This window comes from Lissotriton vulgaris, chromosome 4_1, assembly GCF_964263255.1.
Source record: "Lissotriton vulgaris chromosome 4_1, aLisVul1.2, whole genome shotgun sequence".
Lineage (NCBI taxonomy): Eukaryota > Metazoa > Chordata > Amphibia > Caudata > Salamandridae > Lissotriton > Lissotriton vulgaris.
Genome location: NC_141691.1, coordinates 1,704,396,283 through 1,704,418,575, shown reverse-complemented (window position 1 = coordinate 1,704,418,575; position 22,293 = coordinate 1,704,396,283). Strand labels below are relative to the sequence as shown.

Genomic DNA, 22,293 nt, shown 5'->3' with positions numbered 1-22,293 from the left:
ACGGGTGAGAAAAAAACCAAGCTAGATGGCACCCCTTGTTGGACACTACAGGGTTAACATTGTACAATAGGTGACATGTTCCCCTAACATTGATAGAAACGATTAAATGAAAGATCTGGTTAGCTCATAGGACATGCATGTTTCTGGATGTTAAGAGAACGTAAATTAATGAGTAAGACAATCATAGGATGGAGGTAAATGGTCTAAAGGTGGTAATACGAAATATCTGGTAGGCAGAAGGTTAAGCCCAACACTACCGAAATTTGAGCTTTATCCAAATAATGTTAACAGTGGTCTGATGAAGAACAAACATTGCCCCCAATTTCTAAGAGAAAATTATCTAGGACAGCATGATATTACATGGTCTAAAGGTGGTAAAACGAAATGTCTGGTAGGCAGAAGGTAAACCCAACACTTCCGAAATTTTAGCCTTATCCACATAATGTTAAACGGCGGTTTGATGAAGAACCAGCATTGCCCCCAATTTTTGAGAGAAAGATATCTAGGACAGCATGATATTACATCACAATTGACGGTTATACCGTAGGAGGTCTTCTTAAAAAAACATACGTGAAATAGAACACGATAAATACTTGTATTAACGAGTGCGTGAGGCGAGATTGAAAATAAAGGAAAAATGCAAAGAAAAGTGTGCCAGAGAAAGTAATAGAGGACCATGCGGACAAAGTAGTCCTAAGCTGGCTAAAACATGCGTGTCAGGTATACTGAAAATAGAATTAGATAAACTGTGCCGATTGTACCTGTTATTATGGAGAAGAGATCAGGTGGTTCTGTATCGGGTATAATGATAAAGGACTGGATCAGTAAGTACAAAATGCGAGAACGAGAGAGAACCAGTAATCAGAGAGGATGTGTACTCACCGTGAGACCGGTATTCCAACCGGGATTCCAACACGGTCGCGGTCTGGTGTTGATACAACGAGTAGTTAAACGAAATGTAGCCAAAAGGAACGAGTACGTCCGAGTGTTGGGGAGATCTAAATGAAAAGGGGGGAATGTGGGAGACATCAAAACCAAGTCTCCGAAGGGCATAATGTGGAGCGGCCATCTCAAACGAAACAGCTTACCTGGGCTCCCGTAGCGGTGTGTGTATGAAGCGTCTCGTGTTCCGGGTAATGGACACAAACGACGCCCGGCGGAAATGCTAAATAGGCATCCACCACAAAAACAACTAGAACGCAAACCGGGCGGAAAAACTAACTATGCATCCACCACATGTAGAGCTGAAAAGTAAAACGGTCATGTGTGGCCGAGAACCGGAAGTGTATTAAAATAAGTGTTTTAAGCTAATTGTGATCGCGATAAAAAAGCAAGCACCTTAGGCCGACAGTGTGTGCTAGGCTTTAGGTGGTGAAACAATTCTGGGTGGAAGGAGTGATAGGCTGGAAAAAATATATCCGAAAGCAGAAATATGGGGCTGGAAAAATAAAGTGGTCTTGAAACACCGAAAATGAAAAGGAATACAGTTCAAGAGTAAAGACATCAGCGGATGCATGGCTAAGCACTTATAAGGTCCCAAAGGCAAGACCTATTGGCTATGCCAATGCTTGTTTTAATTAATCATTGCACATAAACATTTGTGTTCCAATAACTACAAAAATCTATTATAGAAAAAGTATGAATGGTCAAACAGCCTGTCACCAGATTTTTAAAACATTTTGTTTAAATTTTGTTTTTTTGTGCAATTTATTATTTGGTAGAAATAAAATGGCGCATGCTGGGAAATGCTAATATATAAATTACTGCTCCAGTTGTGATTCCTGTATGGCCAACAAATATTGTTCTCAGCAGTCACGGAACTCGTGAAGAATCATGATCGTTTACAGGAATCAATAGCTGGGCCTCTCCCCAAATCTTTAAGGTGTGTAGGGTATTGCCAATTGTGAACTACATATCTGGAGACTCTTGAAAAATAAGGATTTGATCCCTCCCCGCAGAATTTTTCCTTTCCAGCAGAAATGTGTGATTCACAAAGCGGATGTATCATCCCCCAGCATCAGAGCTTGCATTTATTTAAAAATGATCGTGCTTAATCAAACTGTATCATAAAGCAGGCATGAAACGTACACTTTCTTTGGCAGAATACAGATTTTATTCAAAAAGTTACAAAATAATTAAAACAACATACACTCTGGCAGCAATACCTTGTATGGCTTACTCGTGACTGGGTTACTAGTTTTCAAGACACAAGATCCCTTCTTCAGGCAGTTCAATTATGTAAAGGGTACAAATGAGCCATGGGTGACAAAGGTAGGGCATGAAAATGACATCATAAAGGCTGTCCTTCCTCAAAATGAGCAGTCCACAGGCTCATGTCTGCCACCATCAAACAACACTGTCATCGCTGGGTTTGTGGGTGTAACACTGAAAAGGGAATAAGAGAGAAAACTTAAGAATGTAGAACACCATTTATCACACAAAGTTCGTAAGTTTTAATTTTTATGAGACTACTTTGATCAGTGCATAGTTTAAAATGAACCTCGTACTTTTCATAAGGGTTGTGCGTTGTTAACCTGGATCGCAAAATATTTTTTGCATATTGTTTTTAAGTTAATAAATCTGGGCGACAAGCATTATTCTATCAGGTAATACAGGGCAGTTCATTGTGACACATGCATGTGTGTGCAAATGGCAGCATCCTGGACTTACTATTTGACCGGCCGGCCACATCCATGCAGGATGCCAAGTATGGAGGCCTCCCTAGCTAATTGCAAAGTCTAAAGTTTGGCAACCTACACTTTTGAAGCCCTAACAAAACATATGCAAAATATATGAAACAACACACATCTGGCCATTGAGTACGGGACATCATCAGATTCCAGGCAGCCATCTACTAAGGCTCACAAATGGTTGTGTTCCCCATCACTCTAGGGATCACTATCACTCTGAGTGGATTCCACTTTGTTTATTCATATGACCCGGGAGACTGAATCCACTGACTCTCTCTCTCCCCCCTCCTGTTAAAATTTGTCACAAATGGTTGCACCATTAAAAGGCACTACTACCTACGGGAGTGTGAGCTGAAGTGAAACGGTCTCAGCGGATCACTGACATAATATAGAATGCCAAAATATCGACCTACCAAAATATCGAGGTAAAAATATAGAATGCCAAAATATCGACCTCCTATCTCCAAACAGGTAAGTACAAAAATATCGAATCAAAAATATTGATGTAAAAAATATAGTTAGTCAAAATATCGAATTTTTTTAAATGCTTTTAATTAATTAAAAATTAATGAAATAATAAATATAATTAACTTAAACATACTTAAAATACTTAAATAACCTTAAAATTAATAAATAATTAATGTAATTAAAAAATAAAACATACAAATTGATTTGTTAATACATATATATATATATATATATATGTCCAAAGGTCGTAGTCAAAATCCTGCTTTCCGCAGAACAACGAAAGAAGCGAAGACCACGATATATATATAAAAACGTAATATTAGTAACAAAAATTACAATATTTTTACCGTAGGATAGCGGAAAGGGTAAAATTTACTATTACCACTCCAGTGAGTGCAACAGTAGGGAAAGCGTTGGATAGCGTAGGGGTAAAAATTACTATTCCCACTCCAGAGTGCAACAGTAGGGAAAGCATTGGATAGCGTAGGGGTAAAAAATACTATTCCAACTCCGGAGAGTGCAACAGTAGGGAAAGCGCTGGATAGCATAGGGGTAAAAATGACTATTCCCACTCCAGAGAGTGCAACAGTAGGGAAAGCGTTGGATAGCGTAGGGGTAAAAATTACTATTCCAACTCCAGAGAGTGCAACAGTAGGGAAAGCGTTGGATAGTGTAGGGGTAAAAATTACTATTCCAACTCCAGTGAGTGCAACAGTAGGGAAAGCATTGGATAGCAGGAGGGTAAAAATTACTATCCCCACTCCAGTGAGTGCAACAGTAGGGAAAGTAAATACTTCATATATAAATAAAAATAAAATTAATAATAATACCAATTACAAATTAATTAAAATACTTTACACTTTTATATAATATATTAATTAATCAATTAAAAATGCTAATAAAAATTAATTATTTAAAATAATTACCTAATACAAATTATTTACCAATTAACAATAAATAAATTAACAATTAGAAAATAATAAAAAATTTGATAAAATAAAAAAAATAAAAAATAGAATTACTTACAATTAAATTACTCCCCACCCTATTCCCCTATAAAGCCACAACCCACTACAGAAACTAAATAATAAAATGAATATAATTATCAATTAATACATTAATTACAATTAATTACCCATTATATTTTAATTAATCACCAATTAATAATTAATTAACAATTATTTCACAAAAAATACAAATAAGTAAATTAACATATTTAATTATTTATAATTAAATAACTTCCCACCCTATTCCCCTATAAACCCACAACCCGCTACTGAAAATAAATTACTAAAATTAACATATTTATCAAGTAATCTATTAATTTAAATTAATTACCAATTATATTTTAATTAATTACCAATTAATTAATCGATATTTCAAAATAAATACCAATAAATGAATTAACATATTTAATTAATTATAATTAAATTACTTCCCACCCTATTCCCCTATAAACCCACAACCCGCTACAGAAAATAAATTACTAAAATTAACATAATTATCAATTAATCAATTAATTAAAAATATTTACCAATTATATTTTAATTAGTTACCAATTAATAATTAGTTAACAATTATTTCAAAATAAATACCAATAAATAAATTAACATATTTAATTAATTATAATTAAATTACTTCCCACCCTATTCCCCTATAAACCCACAACCCGCTACAGAATTATATTACGCAAAAATTAAATACCATAAAAATAATTAATTAATATCAATAATAAAATAAATATACACTTTTCAAACATATACTAACATAAAAACACTTTAAAATTGATATTAACTTACTTACCTCAAATTCGATATTTTTGTAGTCTATAGTCTGTCCATTCTATATTTTTGTAGTCTATATTCTGTCCATTCTATATTGTTGTAGTCTATATTCTGTCCATTTGATACTATGTCCATTCTATATTTTTTAATTCGATATTAATGCTATCCTATTCGATATTTTTGCAGTCTATATTCTGTCCAGTCGATATTGTGTCCATTCTATATTTTTTAATCGATATTAATGCAAATCGATAATAAAAACTCGATATTTTGACTGTATACCGGTCTCGGCCTAGGTGCACACACAGCGTCAGTGGACATCGCTGCCCTTTGTGATAAGCATGTCATGGTGTTGTGCTGCTTTTGTAATTGATGAAAAGGGCACACTGTTCTCCACAAAGCTATCTATGACCAGCGTCGGGTTGGTAACTGGGGCATTCGGGCAATGCCAGAGGGGCGGGTCCGAGTTCCACCTGAGGACTGCTTTTGAGCAGACTGGGGGCCGATTTGGATGGTGTCTCTGTTGTTCGACTATACAGCCTACAGCCAGCGGCCCAGTGGGTGTCTGAGTGGCCTTTCTGGAGGGAGATGGGCACTCGTTATCTCCCGTATAGCAGCAACAGGTAGAGGTGTCACCCATTTTCTTTTACTGGGCCTCCCATTAATGTAGGCGAAATAAGTGGGGCGGGGGGCCTGAGCAGAAGTGGCCTCACTTATTTTCAGGTGTGTTTCACTAGTGTAAACTGATGCGTGCATTTTTTTTTACTCCCCCCTCACCTCCCTTTTTATGTAAAATTACGCTGAAAGCAGTAAATGGAGGGAAGGCATTATGCAAATGTGGGCCGATTTTTTTATGCGTGCCCGGGCCGATTTTTAATCCCAATCCAACCATGTCTATGACCAATGGCAATTGGCCCAGTGTAAGTTATATATCTGAGAAAGTAGACACTAATGTTAAATCCGAGTTCTTGAACATCAAGTAGATACATTTAAATCTACAGTGAATGAATGAATGACTCAACCAATAGAAATGTATAAGGCAAAACTGATACCCATACAAAGTGGGTCCTGACTCTGAGAACACAAAATAGAAGACCAGAAAAATAGGTTGCCGTAAAAAGCCATATTTCAGCGTTTTCCTGAAAATAATATCACAAGGAGTCATTTTCAGGTGCTCTGGGTTCGAGAACATGGCTGCCAGAAAGAAGAAAGCACACCAAACAGAGAATATTGAAATGCTCATTGCAAAAATAGACAAAACATGCAAGGCCACGGTGCTCTTGGGTGCTTGGGTGGTTACCTGCGAATTTACTAGCAGTTAAAGAGGGCTAATGTTCTTGAAAGTCCCAGTGTAATAAGTCAGAGATACTATCTTTGGAGCTATTTATACGAGAAAACGCTCATCCCCTAACCTCTCCTCTTCTAAGTCTACCAGGCTACAGCAGAGAGGAGTGCCAGGGGTATGATACCGAAATAGCATAACTAAAATGTAATCTGAAATAAATATTGTGTCCTAAAATCGTTTACAAAAATATCGCCCATTCTAGTTGACATAAGAAAGTCTACACCAAATGGAACAATATTTTTGTATATTATATATTTGGGACACAATATTTCTGTCAGAAGCTATTCTGGCTAACAATCTACTTGCATTCAAGGAGAAGAGGCTGTGTTTGGGGAGATCTGCTGTATTTCCTGTTCTCACAAATGTCCCAGACAGAGGAAGATCATGTAGGACCAGCGAGGAATACCTAACAGCTGTCCCAAAGGAGCATATAGATGACATTTTGCCCTCTATCTTACCCTCTAATATGGAACTTGGCATGTGCCTTATATGGGCACCTGTGGCAGCATTTATTTCGTGACCTCACTTGTGTGTACCCATTGTTGGAGGTGTGTGGTCGGCTGTGGTTATTGTCTGTAGCACTTGCGCCCTGAAGAATGCTATATGGATATTTAGGCACGCTAGTTTTTCTCCTGTACAAGTAGTCTTTAGTAGAATTAGAAGATATTTGAATTTTATACTTCATATTGGTGCTTTCAGCGAACAACTTATTTTCTCACAGTAACGAAATAAATCAATTTCATGCGGTAAAACCATTTAAAAAGAAAGAGGTAGTATTGTGTATTGCCAAAAACAGAGCTGAAATAGCAGTTAGCAAAAAAAACATATCTGTCTATGACTCTGCTTCCTAGACAAGCTTTAGGTGGGGTGTTTCTGGGATTAATATTGGTGAGACCATTGTTAATTCAGTTTAGTTGTTTAATCTCCGTTTTTTTCCTGCAGGTCCCAACTTTTCACCGCATATCTTCCCGTTTGGTTCGTTGCCTCTTTGGAGATGTCACTTAGTAGAAAGAATAAACCTGATGCCTGATTCCATATGTTCTGTTTTAAGGATCTGTCTCTTGGTGTAGCTTCTGATTTCGTTATGCTTAGAACATTTCACCGAAAAGTGGATGTTGTCTTCAAATTCGCCACAGAGACAAATTAGAGAGGTCGATGCCAACCTTTTTTGCAGCATTGGGTTAATGGTAAATTCTACTCCTGAAACGTGAGAAGAGTCTGCTCTCCCTGTGGATGGTAAGCTTGGTCAAACAAGGTTTTTCTTAGTAGCAAACCTTGAACAGTCTTTCAAAGCCAGCGTGCGGAAAGTTCTTTAGCATTTTGATTCTTTCATTCAGTCTCTGGGTGGTAAATTTTTTCTTATGGTAGTTTGATTCTTTGGATTGAAGTAAACTCAACAGCGAGGTTACCAGGTGTCCGGGGGTTTCCCAAGAAGGCTTATCTATTTTTACTAGCTGTCTGTGATTGCAGATTTTTGGCAGTGATTTAAGGGTTCTCTTGAGGCCTCTCTTGAGGCTTTGTCCATCAGGTTCACTGCATGGGAATTCAGTCTCTTAAGCCCATGTTTTGTGGAAGCCATTTGGCATCTACTTTGAATGGCTGTAAATCCCATGTCTACTTGTAGTGTCACAGTGGGGAATCTTGTGGGTAACATTAATAGATTTTTCCAGAACTTTTTCCCTGTCGCACTTCTTTTCAGTCTCCAGGAAGCAATCTGGTTCCTAGCTTTTGTCTTGACTACTCTGCCTATGTATGTTGAGAAGCAATGTACTTGCACCCTGCCATTTTGAGGATTGTTTCTGGCTTCTTGATTACCCTCTTGATGTGTTGTGCCATTGGAGATTGTTGGTAATAGTTAGTCGCAGGTACATACATGTGTTTACCTCTAACAAGTTTATGCTGTTGATGTGGAAGGTCTTGCTTGCATTCGTGTGTTTCCTGAAGATCCTAATCTCGTTTTTTTCGTGTTTATATGCAGACCATTCTGCTGACAGAACTCAGCTATTGCTCTAAATTGGGCATTGAGGTCTTTTGGTGCAATCAGGATGGAGTCATCTGCATCTACCAGTGCATGTACAAGGAAGTCTTCGAATGCCAGAATGTCCAGTGAAGCTTTCAAAATTTCCCTGTATAGGCTGTTTGTGTAAACAGCTTTGCTTTCGTTGGTTTGGTTGCGGTGGTTGCGGTGGCAAGACTGATTCTTAATATTCCAAAATACCAATCGGTCTCAGCAGGATTAACCATGCTCCATTGGTTACTTGTGAAGCAGAGAATAAAGTTTAATGCCATATGTTTTGTGCACAGGGCTCTTCAGAACTCAGGACCTGGAAGAATAAAAACAATGTTCCAATGGTAGGGTCCTTCCAGACAAGGGGCCCAATTCACAGAACTAACTTAAGACAAAATCCTAAACTTACTACTTTTGGTATTCACAGAACTTAGGATTTTGTCCTAAGTTTGTCTTAAGACAGACTTAAGACAGACTTAAGACAAAATCCTAACTTAAGTCTGTCTTAAGTCTGTCTTAAGACTAACTTAAGACAAAATCCTAACTTCTGTGAATACCAAAAGTTGTAAGTTTAGGATTTTGTCTTAAGTTAGTTCTGTGAATCGGGCCCAGAGTTTTCAGACCTTCTTTGCAGGATTTACAATGATCATCAAACCACCTATACTTATCTGGAAGGTTCTGAACTTCTTTTTTTTGTTGTTTTGCTGCCTGGACTTGGTAGCATAGATGTCTGAAGGTGTTCATAGTTGGACAGCCAGCTTAGAAAGGGGTTAGGGGTTCCTGTGATGGCTTCAGACCGTTTTTCAACTTCAGTGTCAAATTAGCCATTCAATTTACTTTTGTTTCAAGTGTATGGCTCCATCTCACTCTGACCTTGCTATCCAGTTCCAGGGTCTGTCTAGTTTTTGTATGATTCTTGGCTTACTTAATATCCTGACACAGCCATTAGGATGGCATTCTGGGCACTTTTGTTTTCGGTGTATCGTGAGGTTTTTGAAAAGTAAACAGTCCTCAAGAGTAAGGAAGATGCAGACTATTATAGGCTGGGCTCACAGGCACTGGAAGTTGGAGAATTTGCAAAGTCCTTTTCATTTGGGTTGGGGGCTGAGATCAGTCCCTTGATTGAGCAAATAAATTGCAAATGAGGACCTTGTGTGTCCGTATATGAGATGTTATGCTGGGTGGTGGCAATGTCCAATGCTAGTTTTAGTTCTACAGTTAAAATCTCTGCATATGACCAGCATTGGTTTGTTATATGGAGGTATGTTTATTGCTAATTTGGTGGATTCAAGCCAGGTGATGAAGCCCTGTAGCTTTTTTTGATGCATCTAGCCATTTATTATCCTCAGCAGGGATTTTTCTATGAGGGCGATGCCACACATCAAGATGTTTTGTTAATAGAGTACGCACCAAAAATGTTTTCTGGAGCTTTCTTTATTGCATCCACCACAGGTACACAGCCACAATCCAACTGCGCAGTAGGTGGCTAGCACACCCACAATTCCATATGATGCCCCAAAAAAATTACTGATTCCCCCAGATTTAAAGGGACAGGAGTAAGTTGCAACTCATCTTCCCCCTCAAACATGCAGTAAAAGACATCTGTAAATAAAGGAAAAGGAACAATGATGAAGACATGCATTGTAACATTTCCAAACTCATAGGGGCACAGGGAAATGGCTAAATATATTCAAAGGAATGGCAGCTCAAGGGGAAATGAATTTAGGGAAAAATAACCAACATGAACGGAAAGCTACATAAGATCAAAAGGCAGAATACATTGTATTTTCAACTCATACAGTGTTGTCCCAAGGCTTACAAGTTACTTTCTGAAACAAAAGGCACTATTCCACAATCTAACCTGGAAATAAATAGGTGGCTTCCTGAGGCTGAGTGCCTCGCTTCCAGCCTGTGCTACCTTGCAAAGAGTTCACATCTTCACTACCAGACTCATAACTATCACCCGTTTTGTGATTTCCTACTTCACTGGTTATGTGCAAGTTATTGTTGCGATTGGTTTCGGTAACCTCATCATGCTCCACTCCTCTCCCCCTCTCAATAACACCACATTCTTTTTGACTTCTGTGTGTTTGGGACCCATGAACTTTATCTCAACTTTAGGGAACCAAATAGGTTTCTTCACGTACCCCATCTCACCTACCACCCGCACATCTTGCTTGACATCATGCTTCTTATCAAAATTTTTCTTGTACTTTTCATGATATTAATTGATCCTACGTGAATACGGACTCATCGTGCACACAACCAAACTGGGTTTCATTTAGAATCTGCCATTCTCCCTTTGAGTCTCTGAAAGGGAGAAATCCCTGTTACACTTTTATATGTGCTGTGATGTTCCCATCATTTTTCAGGTAGGATACTCTTCAAGGGTAACCTACTCCGAGAGCTGCCTGCATACATGCCCTCACAAGATGGTCCATGCTTTCTACTAGACCATTAGCTTGAGGTGCAAAAAGGGCAGTGTGATGTTGTTTAATTGACAAATCCTCCAAAAACTCTTTCATTTCTTGTTAAATGAATTGGACCCCATTGTTCGTACAATGGTTTTAGGCATCCCTTCAGAAGCAAAGACACCCCTAAAAAATTCCAGTACATTCCTTGTCACAATAGAGCTAACACAACATGCTTATACCCATTTGGAAGTATAATCTACCAGTACAAATCTTTCATTCGTTGATAACACCATAAAATGACCCACAATATCTAGTGTCAGCTTGCACCTTGGTTCTTCAGGGATCTCTCAGGAGATAAGGAAGTAGCTCTAACTGATCTGGACTTGTCAGTACCAGCACACAGGATAAAATCCCTAAGCACCTCCTCTACTTGCTTTTCCACACCTGGCCACCAGTTCATCTCCCTTACCCTGGCTTTGGTTACATTCCAGCCCAGATGACCTTCATGAGCTAGGGTGAAGATTTAGCAATGCAAATACTCCGAATTAACCAGCCCCTCACCACTGAAAGGTTCATCATTGACAATATTCAGCTCCTCCCATACATTACAAAATACTTTTACATCCTCAGGCAAACTGCATAAGATTGGGCACCCTCCCACCACAAAATCCAAAACCAAAGTCAAAACCTGTTTCCTTGTTACATCACTGGATACTCCAGCTTCCCATTCAAGTTTGTTGGGAACTGCCTCTTTAACCTATCAAACTGGTGGTTCCTCTGTGGAGACGAACTCCTTGCCTAATGGCATCCTGGACAGATAACAGGCAGGTATATTTCTTTTACCTGGCAAAGAAGTCCACTTTAAAGTTGCACACCACTAGTCCTTCCACCCAATTTTTTATTTTGGTGGTGGAGGTCTCTATATGTTTGCATGCAAACATCTGGACTAAATGCCTGTCATCTGTCTTTACTGTGAATGGTAATCCCCACAGAAATAATTTAAAATGGCTTATAGCCCATATGCATGCTAATACCTACTGCTCTATCACAGAGTAATGCTTTTCAGCCCCCTTTGAGCGTATGTGAGGCAAAATCTATCACTTTATCTTCTTCCTCAACTAGGGCCGGACAGACTACCAGGCGTTTTGGAATGCTGCAGAGCTGGGGGCTGATATCATTGTTGTGGGGGTTGATTTAGTTGATGGAGACCTGCGTGTGCTTTGAAATAGACAAAGCAAAACAATTTTCGTTCAGCACATGCAGATCCCCATCAACTAAATCAGCCCCCAGCTCAGCAGCATTCCAAAATGCCCGGTAGCCAGTCAGGCCCTGTCCTCAACCGCGTGGGAGAGCACTGCGCCCAATCCCTTCAAGATTGCATTCATAGTGAAAAAACCTTTCTGGTAACATCAAAATGCCCTAATGTTGGCATGCAGGCTAGTTCATTCTTTACTTTATTAACAGCCTCAACACATTCAGGAGACCAAATAAATTAAGCCCCCTTCTTGAGCAATAGTCTTAACAGCTGCACCGCACTGGAAAAGTTACAAATGAATTTTGAATAATATTCTGAGAGACCTAAGAACAATCTAACTTGGTCTCTGGTGTACGGTGCAGGCGCTTGAGATATAGCATCCACCATTTCCAATTCAGGGCTAATACCATCCCCTGAGATGGTGTGTCCTAAATAAGAGACTGTGGCAACTCTGAATCTGCATGTGTCTTTTTTGAGAGTAAGCCCTTTTCCCTCAACCTGGAAATTACTTTCTTGAGCACAGAGTCATGACTTGGTCTATCCTTGCCGTATACTTAAATATCATCCTTGAAGTACATGACCGATTTAATCCCAGACAAAACCTCTTTCATTAAAACTTGTATGCAGGCAGGTGTCGAGGCTGATCCAAAAGGCAGAATACAGAATCCAAAAAGCTCCCAGAGGTGTGAGGAAAGAGGTTAATGCCCTGGACTCCTCGTGAAGCATCACATGATAGTAGGCGGCTGATAGGCACATCACGCTAAAGACCTATGCTCCTCCCAGCATCGCTAGTCCCTAATTAATATTCAGTAGAAGTTGGCGGTTGACCCAGATATACTGGTTGTGGTCTCTCAAATCAACACACATCCTTATCTTGTTTCCACCATCCTTTGGAGCCAAAATGATGGGGCCAACCATTCTGAGGATTCAATTTCCTCTATTACTCCTAGACACTGTAGTTTATCTAATTCATCTTGTAAGGGTTTTAACATGCGATGTGGTACCCTTCTCACCTTGTGTACTACTGGTTTGACCTTTGTTTTAAGGGTAATTTTTGTGCTTGAACTCTTTCGTTCAACTCCTAATTCATCTTTAAAAACATCATGGAACTCCTGTACAATATTTCCATCGTCATTGACATGTGACAGTTGCATAACCTGCTCAGGTGATTTCGGGTTTAAAGTGATTCCCAGGTCTCTCTGATGGCGCTAACCCAGCAGATTGTCCCCCCATTTTGCCACGTACACCATACCAATCGTTTCTCTGATTTTAAATTTTATGGTCAGTGTAACCCAGGAGATTGGATTTCTGTCCCTCATAGAATATGGGATTTATGTCTGGTGAGCTCAAGATGATGGTCTCTTTTCCGAAAATATTTACCGAATTTTTATCATCCACTAATGTGAAAGGTGACCCAGAGTCTGCTAAGACTAGCACGATGTTGTCACTAATATTAATATCACCCTATTATACAAACAGAATCCACTATATGTAGAATTGTATGATGGTGCATCTCAGGGTCAAACGCAATACTGTTCACTTTACAAACCCCTTTGCAAACATGAGGGAAACACCAATTTTTTCTGAAACTCCTTAAGTTGGCATTACGGGCATATCAATTCAGATAATTTTACAAGTGGTTTGGGCTACCACACTTGTAACATTTAAATTTTGGGCCCTTAGTTTTCCCAGAGTTAGGTTTAGGCTTTTCAGTATTAGCTGTTATTTTTTTGTACTGCTCCAGCATAGATATCAGACTCACTACACTGGCGATTGTACTTGATTACCACCGAAGCACTGGGAGTTGTAACATTTTTAGCATTTGGTGTGCTGCGTATTTCTTTAACCCACCAGGAAGTTCCACACTTTCAACAATGTTAATGGCCTCCTTTAAGAAAGGATTTTTTGCTAGCTATATCTCATTAGTGCACTGCACAGGTTGGTCTTGAATGAAGGAATCTGTCAGTTTCTGTCAGTTCAGCAAAGTTTGATCCAGAGTCTTCAATGCTGCCACACTCTTTTTCTTGGACTGCACCCTCATGACGGAAACTTGTGTTGTTACCTAACAAAATTTATATGTGGCTGAAAGTGTGTTTGCAACATAAGCCCTGACACTTCATAGACATTTTCAGGTTTTTCTTCACTGTTAAACATCTCCATAGGATCAAGGCTCTCATATATATTGTGACCCTCAACATCCATATTGTGAAGTTGGACTCCATGTTTCCTGGCCAGAGAGAACTCCCCCACCCATCACCTTCAGATAAGAGTCAAAGAGACGTTTCCATTTTTTTACAGGGCAACAACCGTTCACAACATTCTGACAAAAACTGCAGAGGTTAACTCATTCCTGTCACTGAGGCTAAATTAACAAACTAATATAAGAACCTAAAATATTAAGTCAACACAAGAAGGCAATACAAGAAACTTAAATAATTAATTAACCTTCCACTCAAAACTATGTCCCACTGGTCAGTACTGAGAACATATTGTGGCTGCCTGTGTTATCCTGTTAACTTTTCCCTTTTCCTTATTGTGAGCAAGTGTGCACCATACCCCTCATAAATTTCCATTGAGTAAAGTTCACGTCACATCAGAACACCCTTTCAAAAAACACAAGACACCTGTGTTCTACAAATGCAGATGAAACTAAGTGCGATGCAAGTTCTCCATTGTTTCCACACTTCTGAGGTTAAGCACTCTAATGCACATCCCGCTGCGTAGGTATTTCCTGCTTGTTACATGTTCCTCGCTGTTAGATTTGGGGGTCTCTGTTTACCAGACTTCTCCTTTCCTTCCACGGTGCAGGGCAGGCACATCAGACGCCCCACCGGAGGTAGAGCCGGCATTGTGGAAGGCAAGTACAGTCCTGGTGCACTTTGTTTACAGGACTCATTCTCTTCTTTCAGTGTGCAGGGCAGAAACATCAGCCGCTCCCCAGGGGTGGAGCCAGCATTGTGGAAGGCAGGCACAGTCCTATTCATGGTTCAGGTGCAACTCCTCCCTCCCCTCTAGATGCAGATCTCTCTATTCACCACTGGGTGACTCAGCCTGTCTCCTGGAATTCCCCAGCCCTGTCAATCACAAAAACAGACATAGGAATACACAACCTAGCAGAGGCATGTTTTAATGGCTAGACTAGCAAATACCTACTTTCTAAAAGTGGTATTTGCAAACACAGAATATTAAAACCAACTTCACTAAAAGATGTATTTTATTATTCTGAGTTCAGGCATGCTAAACTAGAATTACTACAATGTTCTCTGAGACAGTTAGGATTATAAACTGTAATAACTAACAGCCCATTCTGGCCTATGGAGAACAAATAGCCTTGCAATAGTGAAAAATGAAAATGGCTGTAATTCACTATTAGGACATGCCACACACACTGGGGCTTGTCCTACCTTATACTTACAATGCACCCTGCCATTGGGCCTACCATAGGGGTGACTGATATGAAGAAAAGGGAAAGTTTAGGGACTGGGAAGTGGGTGCACTTGTCCAGTCAGCATGACATTACCAGACTGCACGCAGGCTCTGCAATGGCAGACCTTAGACACATTTTACAAGGCTGCTTATGTGGGTGGCACAACCAGTGCTGCAAGTCCACCAGCAGTATTTGGATGTACATGCCCTGGGCACACTCAGTGCACTAGACAAGAGTCTGACAAGTAAACCAAATAGCCAAACATGGAACCACTGATTAATACATCAATTTACAGTAGGGAGGACTTGCACTGTGGCACTGGATGGCAGTGGCACAGTGCCCAAAGCATCTAATACCAGAAAAAATACATGAGGCAACTGTAAAAATGGAAGGGAGACCCACGCCAATGGTGCCATGTCTAACACGTGTCCCCTCCAGCTGAAAGTGGGGAGAACTACCCTAACTCCTTGGAGTTCTTTTCACTAAGGCGGAAAAATCTGGACAGACCATCAGCGTTGGCGTGTTCTGTACCAGGCGGTGTTCCACCGTAAAGTCTATACCCTGTAGGGAAACAGACCACCTCAACAGCTTTGGATTATCACCCCTCATCTGCATCTACCATCTGAGGGGCCTGTGGTCTGTCTGAACCCGGAAGTGAGTCCCAAACCGGTATGGTCTCAGCTTCTTCAGTGCCCAGACCACAGCAAATGCCTCACGCCCAATAGCACTCCGCCTCTTTTCCTGTGGAAGTAACCTTCCACTGATAACGGCTACAGGTTGATCTGGGCCCTCCTCATTTATCTGTGACAGAACAGCCCCAACACCATGCTCTGAAGCGTCTGTTTGGATGATAAACTCTCTTAAGAAGTTGGGTGCCAGGAGCACGGGTGCCGTGCACATGTCAGCTTTCAGGGCATCAAAAGCTTTCTGACAGGTGTCAGTCCAGATCACCTTCTTGGGCTGCTTCCTGGAAGTCAGCTCTGTCAAAGGTGCAACAGTGTTGCCATACCGCTTGACAAACCTCCTGTAATACCCTATGAGACCTAAGAAGGATCTCACCTTTGTCTGGGTTTTGGGTGGCTCCAAAGCCAGGATGGTTTCAATCTTGGGGTGTAGGGGCACCACCTATCCGCTCCCAACTTGGTGTCCTTGCCCTATCTGGCACTTACTTGCCTTGATCATGAGGCCTGCTCTCCGCAGCGCCATCAACACTTCCCAGAGGTGGCGCAGATGTTCCTCCCAACTGGCACTGAACACTGCAATGTCATCCAGATAGGCGGCACTGAACTCATCCAGTCCAACCAACACCTGATTGACCAACCTCTGAAAGGTCGCCAGGGCATTCTTCATTCCAAAGGGCATAACACGGAACTGGAAATGCCCATCTGGTGTGGAGAATTCTGACCTCTCCTTTGCCCCATCAGTCAAGGCGATCTGCCAGTACCCAGAAGTCAAACGTGCTGAGGTACCGTGCAGCCTCTAGCCAATCTATGAGCTCATCAACTCTGGGGATGGGGTGCGCGTCAGTCTTCGTGACTGAATTGAGCCCTCTGTAGTCCACACAGAACCGGACTACGGGTGTGGCACCTGGCGCTGCAGCCTTCGGGACCAAGATCACTGGGCTGGCCCAAAGACTGTTAGATGACTCAATCACCCCAAGTGCATGCATCTTTGAGACCACCTCTTTAGTGCAATTTCTTACCCTGTCAGTTACCCTGTAAGACTTGTGCTTCATAGGTAAGCTGTCTCCTGTGTCCACATCATGGACGCACCAATCTGTGACACCAGGAACCAGGGAGAACAGATCAGAAAACTGTCCCAGCAACTGGTGGCAGTCATTCTGTTGCTAACGGGTAGGGTGGAAGAGAGGTTAACACCATCCACTGACCCATCTTGCTCTGAGGCTGACAGGAGGTCAGGAAGAAGCTCAGTCTCCTCCTCCATCCCAGCATCTGTTGCCAAGAGCATGCCCACTTCAGATCTCTCCAAGTGGGGCTTAAGGCGGTTGACATGTTGGACTCTCAAGGGGTTCCAAGGAGACTGCAAGTCCAACTAGTAGGTAACTGGACTCTTGCGCTCCACAATGTCAAATGGTTTGGTCCAGTTATCTTGGAGCTCGCAGGGCTCTACTGGGGCCATGACCCATACTTTCAGGTCAGGTTGAAGCTCTACCAGATTGGCATTCTGGTCATACCAGCACTTCATCTCCTCCTGGCTGGCTTCCAGATTCGCCTCAGTGAGTTGCCTGAAACGCCTAGTCTGGTTTCTGAAGGCCAGCATGTAGCTATATACATCCTGGGGAGGTTTCCTGGGAGATTGCTCCAAGCCTTCTTTAACCAAACTCAGAGGTCCTCTGACTGGGTGTCCATAGAGAATCTCAAAAGGACTGAACCCTAGCAATTTCTGTGGCACCTCCCGGTATGCAAACAACAGGCATTAGTAAGAGGACGTCCCACTTACGCCTCATGGGTTTCTCAAGAACCATAATCATGCCTTTCAGGGTCCGGTTGAACCTTTCAGCCAGCCCATTTACTTGGGGGTGGTAAGGAGTGATGAACTTGTAGATGACACCACACTCCTGCCACTGGGACTTCATATACTTGAAAATTAAGTTGGTCTCCGAGTCAGACACTACCTCGCGAGGAAATCTCACTCGGGAAAAAATTCCCATCAGTGCTCGTCCCACCATGGGTGCCGTCACTGTCCTTAGAGGTATGGCTTCCGGGTACCGGGTGGCATGGTCCACCAATACCAGGATAAACTTGTTGCCCATGGCAGTCTTAGGGTCCAGTGACCCCACAATGTCAATCCCCACCCGTTCAAAGGGGGTACTGACCACAGGGAATGGCTGGAGAGGAACCTTGTGCTTCCTCCCACTCTTTCCACTTGCCTGGCAAGTTTGACAAGTCCTGCAATGAGTATCCGAACTCTTGCGCATTTGGGGCCAATGAAAGTGGGTGACAAGCCTTTAAAAGGTCTTGTCCTGCCCCAAATGTCCTGCTAATGGCACATCATGAGCCAGCCCCATAAGGAAGGCTCTGAACGTCTGGGTTACCACCAGCACACGGGCTGAATCAGGTTCGGCAACCTTAAGCTCAGTATACAGGAGACCATTCTCCCAGTAAATCAAGTGTGACCCTGACTGATCACCTGCTGCCTGGCTTGCAGCCTATTGACGCAAGCCCACAAGAGAAGGGCACTCTCTCTGCTCTTTGCAGAAGTTTTCCCTGGAGGGGTCTCCTTCTTGCTGCCAATGGCTCAGCTCAGGCAGGTCCCCCAGTTCAGCTACTTGCTCCCCGGTAGCCTCCAGGGCATCCCACTCAGGGTCTACCTCCTCCTGGGCCGTGGGAACTTTGGGAGCCGGTTTCCCACACCCCTCGCCACTTCTCTCTTCAGTAGGGTCCTGGGCCTCCCTCTCAGGCTCCAGGTCCTCTTGAGAACCCCTACTGGCTGACATTGACTGGGTGGTCATGCACGCCCAGTCAGGTAGTCCAACCATCTTCAAGTGAGTTGTTTTCTCTACCTTTTCCCAAGGGGAGCTCTCCAAATCATTTCCCAACATACAGTGAACAGGCATGGGGGGCCTCACAGCTACCTGAAGAGTACCAGAGAACCCCCCACTCAAAGGGAACCTGAGCCATTGAACAATGACTCTCTGTGCTGTCGGCATTAGCAACTCAGCAAAATGCATGAGGGACAATCTGCTCTTGAGACACCAGGTGACACTTGACAGCTGTCACACTGGCTCCTATATCTCTAAGAGCCTCCACCTTTTGGCCATTGACGGTCACTCGCTGCTCATATTTCTTAGTGTTACTTGGCAGCTGAGCCTCTAAGACCATCTCACTGTCTCCTAAAGAGACTAAGGTCATCTGTACAGGACCCCACCCACCTTGGACATCAATCTCCTCCCCCAAGGCTACACTAGCCATCTGCCGGGGGGAGCACCAGTGGGTGCTGGTTTACCAAACAGGCGGCACCTGGTATCATTCGCTTTATGGCCCAGGTCGCCACACTTGTAACACTTCAGGGGCCCCTGGGGAACAGGAGTACCAGCCGGGCCCCTTGCTTTCTCTCAGGGTGAGACTGGGAACCTTTCACAGTGTTCCCTTGGGGACTACTTTGGGGCCCTTTGCAGAACTCCTTCTGTTTACCCTTGTCCCCCCACTCTTCTGCTGGGGACCCTGCCCACCTTTGGCTGAGTCTCCCACATGACACTTGTGAACCCAGGTGCTCACCCAGCGGTCGGCCTCCTCATCAAGCTTCCTAGGGTTAGTCAGATTGCTATCTATCAGATGCTGGCGCAGCTCTGGAAAACAATTATCAGACAAGTGCTCCCATGCAATCAAATCAAAGAGACCTTGAAAATCATTAACCTTGCTGCCCTTTACCCAACCATCCAATGCTCTGCAAAATAGAGTGACAAATTCAACCCAAGCACTGTTTTCTAACTTTTTGCATTTCTTGAACATCTGCCTATAGAGCTCAGGTGTCAAACCGTATCTAGACATCAATGCATCTTTCATGTGGCTATATGAATTGTGGACTTCAGAAGGCAGGTCTAACAATGTCTCCCGCCCCTCACTAAGGAACCTTCCCCACAACCCCGCTCCCCAATCTCTCTCAGGGACCCAGTGGGAAGACATGGCCACCTCATACGCTCTGAACCACTGACCAATATCATAATTTGTGTAAAACTCCTTCACAACATCCTTGAGAATATACTCTCTACTTTCTGTATGTACTGACGGTATGCTGCCACCAGAAGGAGTAACTTCTAAACTTTTGGTTTTAAACTCCAACTACCTCAAAACGTTTTCATGCTCAAACTGCATTTTCTTTTCCTCAAGATCTAATCTTCTATTTTCGAATTCCAGTTGCCTATTCACCTTGAACTTGGTCATCTCCATTTCATGCCTTCTTGATCTCTCTCTGTCCCCCAACTCCTCTGGAGACAGACTCTTGTTAGAACCAATGCTACCTGCCGGAGAAGGTGCCTTCCTTCCTCCTGGGCCCAATGGCCCTTCCTGTTGCACAAGTGCCAGGTCATCCCCCTCCGCAATTTTAGTTTTTTTTTTTGCTTCTACCCAGGCCCTCAGCACCTTGTAGAATTCTTCTTTCTTGGTGCACCCAACAGTGGAAACCTTGAATTTCTTGCAAAAATACTTCAGGTGCTTTACTTTGTAGCTTTCTAGCTTCTCTTCTTCCCATTCACAATCAAGGGAGGCTACGGATTCTGCTCTCTCCACTACAACTGAATCGGGCATCTTTCAAAAATAGAACAAAAATCCAAAAAGGAATCTACCAAAAAGTATGTTGTATTGTTACGGTCTGCACTCACTAAGTAGTGTTTACCAGTCACTGTACATGAGTCACAAATGCAAATCCAGGATCCTCACCACTTACTACCAATGTTAGATTTGGGGGTCTCTAGTTGGCACAGGTAGGTACTTGTGACAAATAGGGAGCCTCTCCTCTAGTCAGGATAAGGGGATTACACTCCCAAAATAACCCCTGCTCACCCCCTTAGAAGCTTGGCAGGAGCAGAAGTGCTTTACTTCAGAGGCGTTGTAAGTTAAGCAGTTGTGACCACATACAGTAACCCAGTGACAACACTACAAATGGACATCACACAGGTTTTATATCAAAACTAAGTAGTCTTTAAATAGAGTTACCACAAGACCATAAACGAAAAAAATACACACTATGATTACTTTAAGATGGTAGAATTAAGCTTAGTTCAGTTCAGTTCTTAGATGTGACACTCTGCGTCAATGTACCTTAAGTTGCATTTCGCTTCCACGACAAGTAATGTTGCAGCGATGGCAAATGCGGCAAAGTTCAGATACAAAGAAATAAAGACGTGCAGATCTTCCAGATGTCTGAACTGGGGTGGCTGAGTGAGCTAAAGAATGGTGATGGATTAAACCCAGATCAGTTGACTGGGGGTGAGTGTTTGATTTGCTCAAACGCTCCGTCCATCATCCCCTTTTGTATTGCTTTGTTCGCCCTAAGTTGGCAGGGTATGCTCAGTCGTGAGAGCCTTGCTCACTTGGTCACTCGATTCAAGAAAGCCTGGCTGATGAGGATTATGAATCCAAAACCGGTCCCAGGATGCTGGTTTTCAGTCCAGGGAAGACATTGCTTGGCAGTTCGGGCTGGACTGTTCCCATGAGGCACAGGATCAGACTGATTTGCATATGGCCATGTCTGAACTGGGGTGGCTGAGTGAGCTAAAGAATGGTGATGGATTAAACCCAGATCAATTGACTGGGGGTGAGTGTTTGATTTGCTCAAACGCTCCGTCCATCATCCTCTTTTGTATTGCTTTGATCTTTCAGATGCGGCACGCCTCTTGGGGATGCAAGAAGTTCTCGGTTCGATGCGTGGACTGCAGCGGCGACACCCTTATGATGCGACGACAACAGCTCCAGCGGCGACGCTCTTCTCCCACGATGCGTGAAGCTTCCTCTCGATGTGACAACTACAGCGACGACATCCAAGATGCGACGGCAGCACTCCGACTGCGGCGCACTTCTTGGGTATGTGAGCAGTTCTTGGTCGATGCGGTGCAATGCAACAGTTCCAGCTGTGACACCCTCCTTCGGAGTTGCAACGGCAGGTACAGCGATGGCGACACGCTCCGACCTCGTTGTGAGATTCTTCTCCGATGCGGTGCAGTGTGACAGTTCCAGTGGCGACATCCTCCTTCAGAGTTGCGACTGCAGGCACAGCGACCGCAACATGATTCGTCTCTCTGAGTCGCACTTCCAGCTCCTTGCGACACGCAGTTCCTCAGATGGCCCAAAACAGCAGCAGGCACCTCCTAAGAACTCTGAGGAGCTGGGGGGTGAAGTCTGCTGTCCCTGAGACTTCAGCAGGAGGCAAGCTCTTTTCCAAGC

General features: G+C 42.7%; 1 protein-coding gene across 2 annotated transcripts in view; it reads right to left on the bottom strand.

Moving 5' to 3' along the window:
• The window catches only part of SLC26A7 (solute carrier family 26 member 7), a 577,439-nt gene that overhangs the window by 2,873 nt on the left and 552,273 nt on the right, over positions 1 to 22,293 (bottom strand). Inside the window, exon 18 of one of the 2 annotated variants that reach the window (XR_015310095.1) lies at positions 2,108 to 2,385. Coding sequence is in view for 1 of the 2 variants with exons in the window: in XM_086967017.1 (XP_086823143.1) it covers positions 2,347 to 2,385 (39 nt within the window). In the remaining variant the exon portion in view is untranslated. Of the gene's footprint in view, positions 1 to 2,090; positions 2,386 to 22,293 lie in introns of those variants that run through there. The other variant, XM_086967017.1, reaches the window with a different exon arrangement.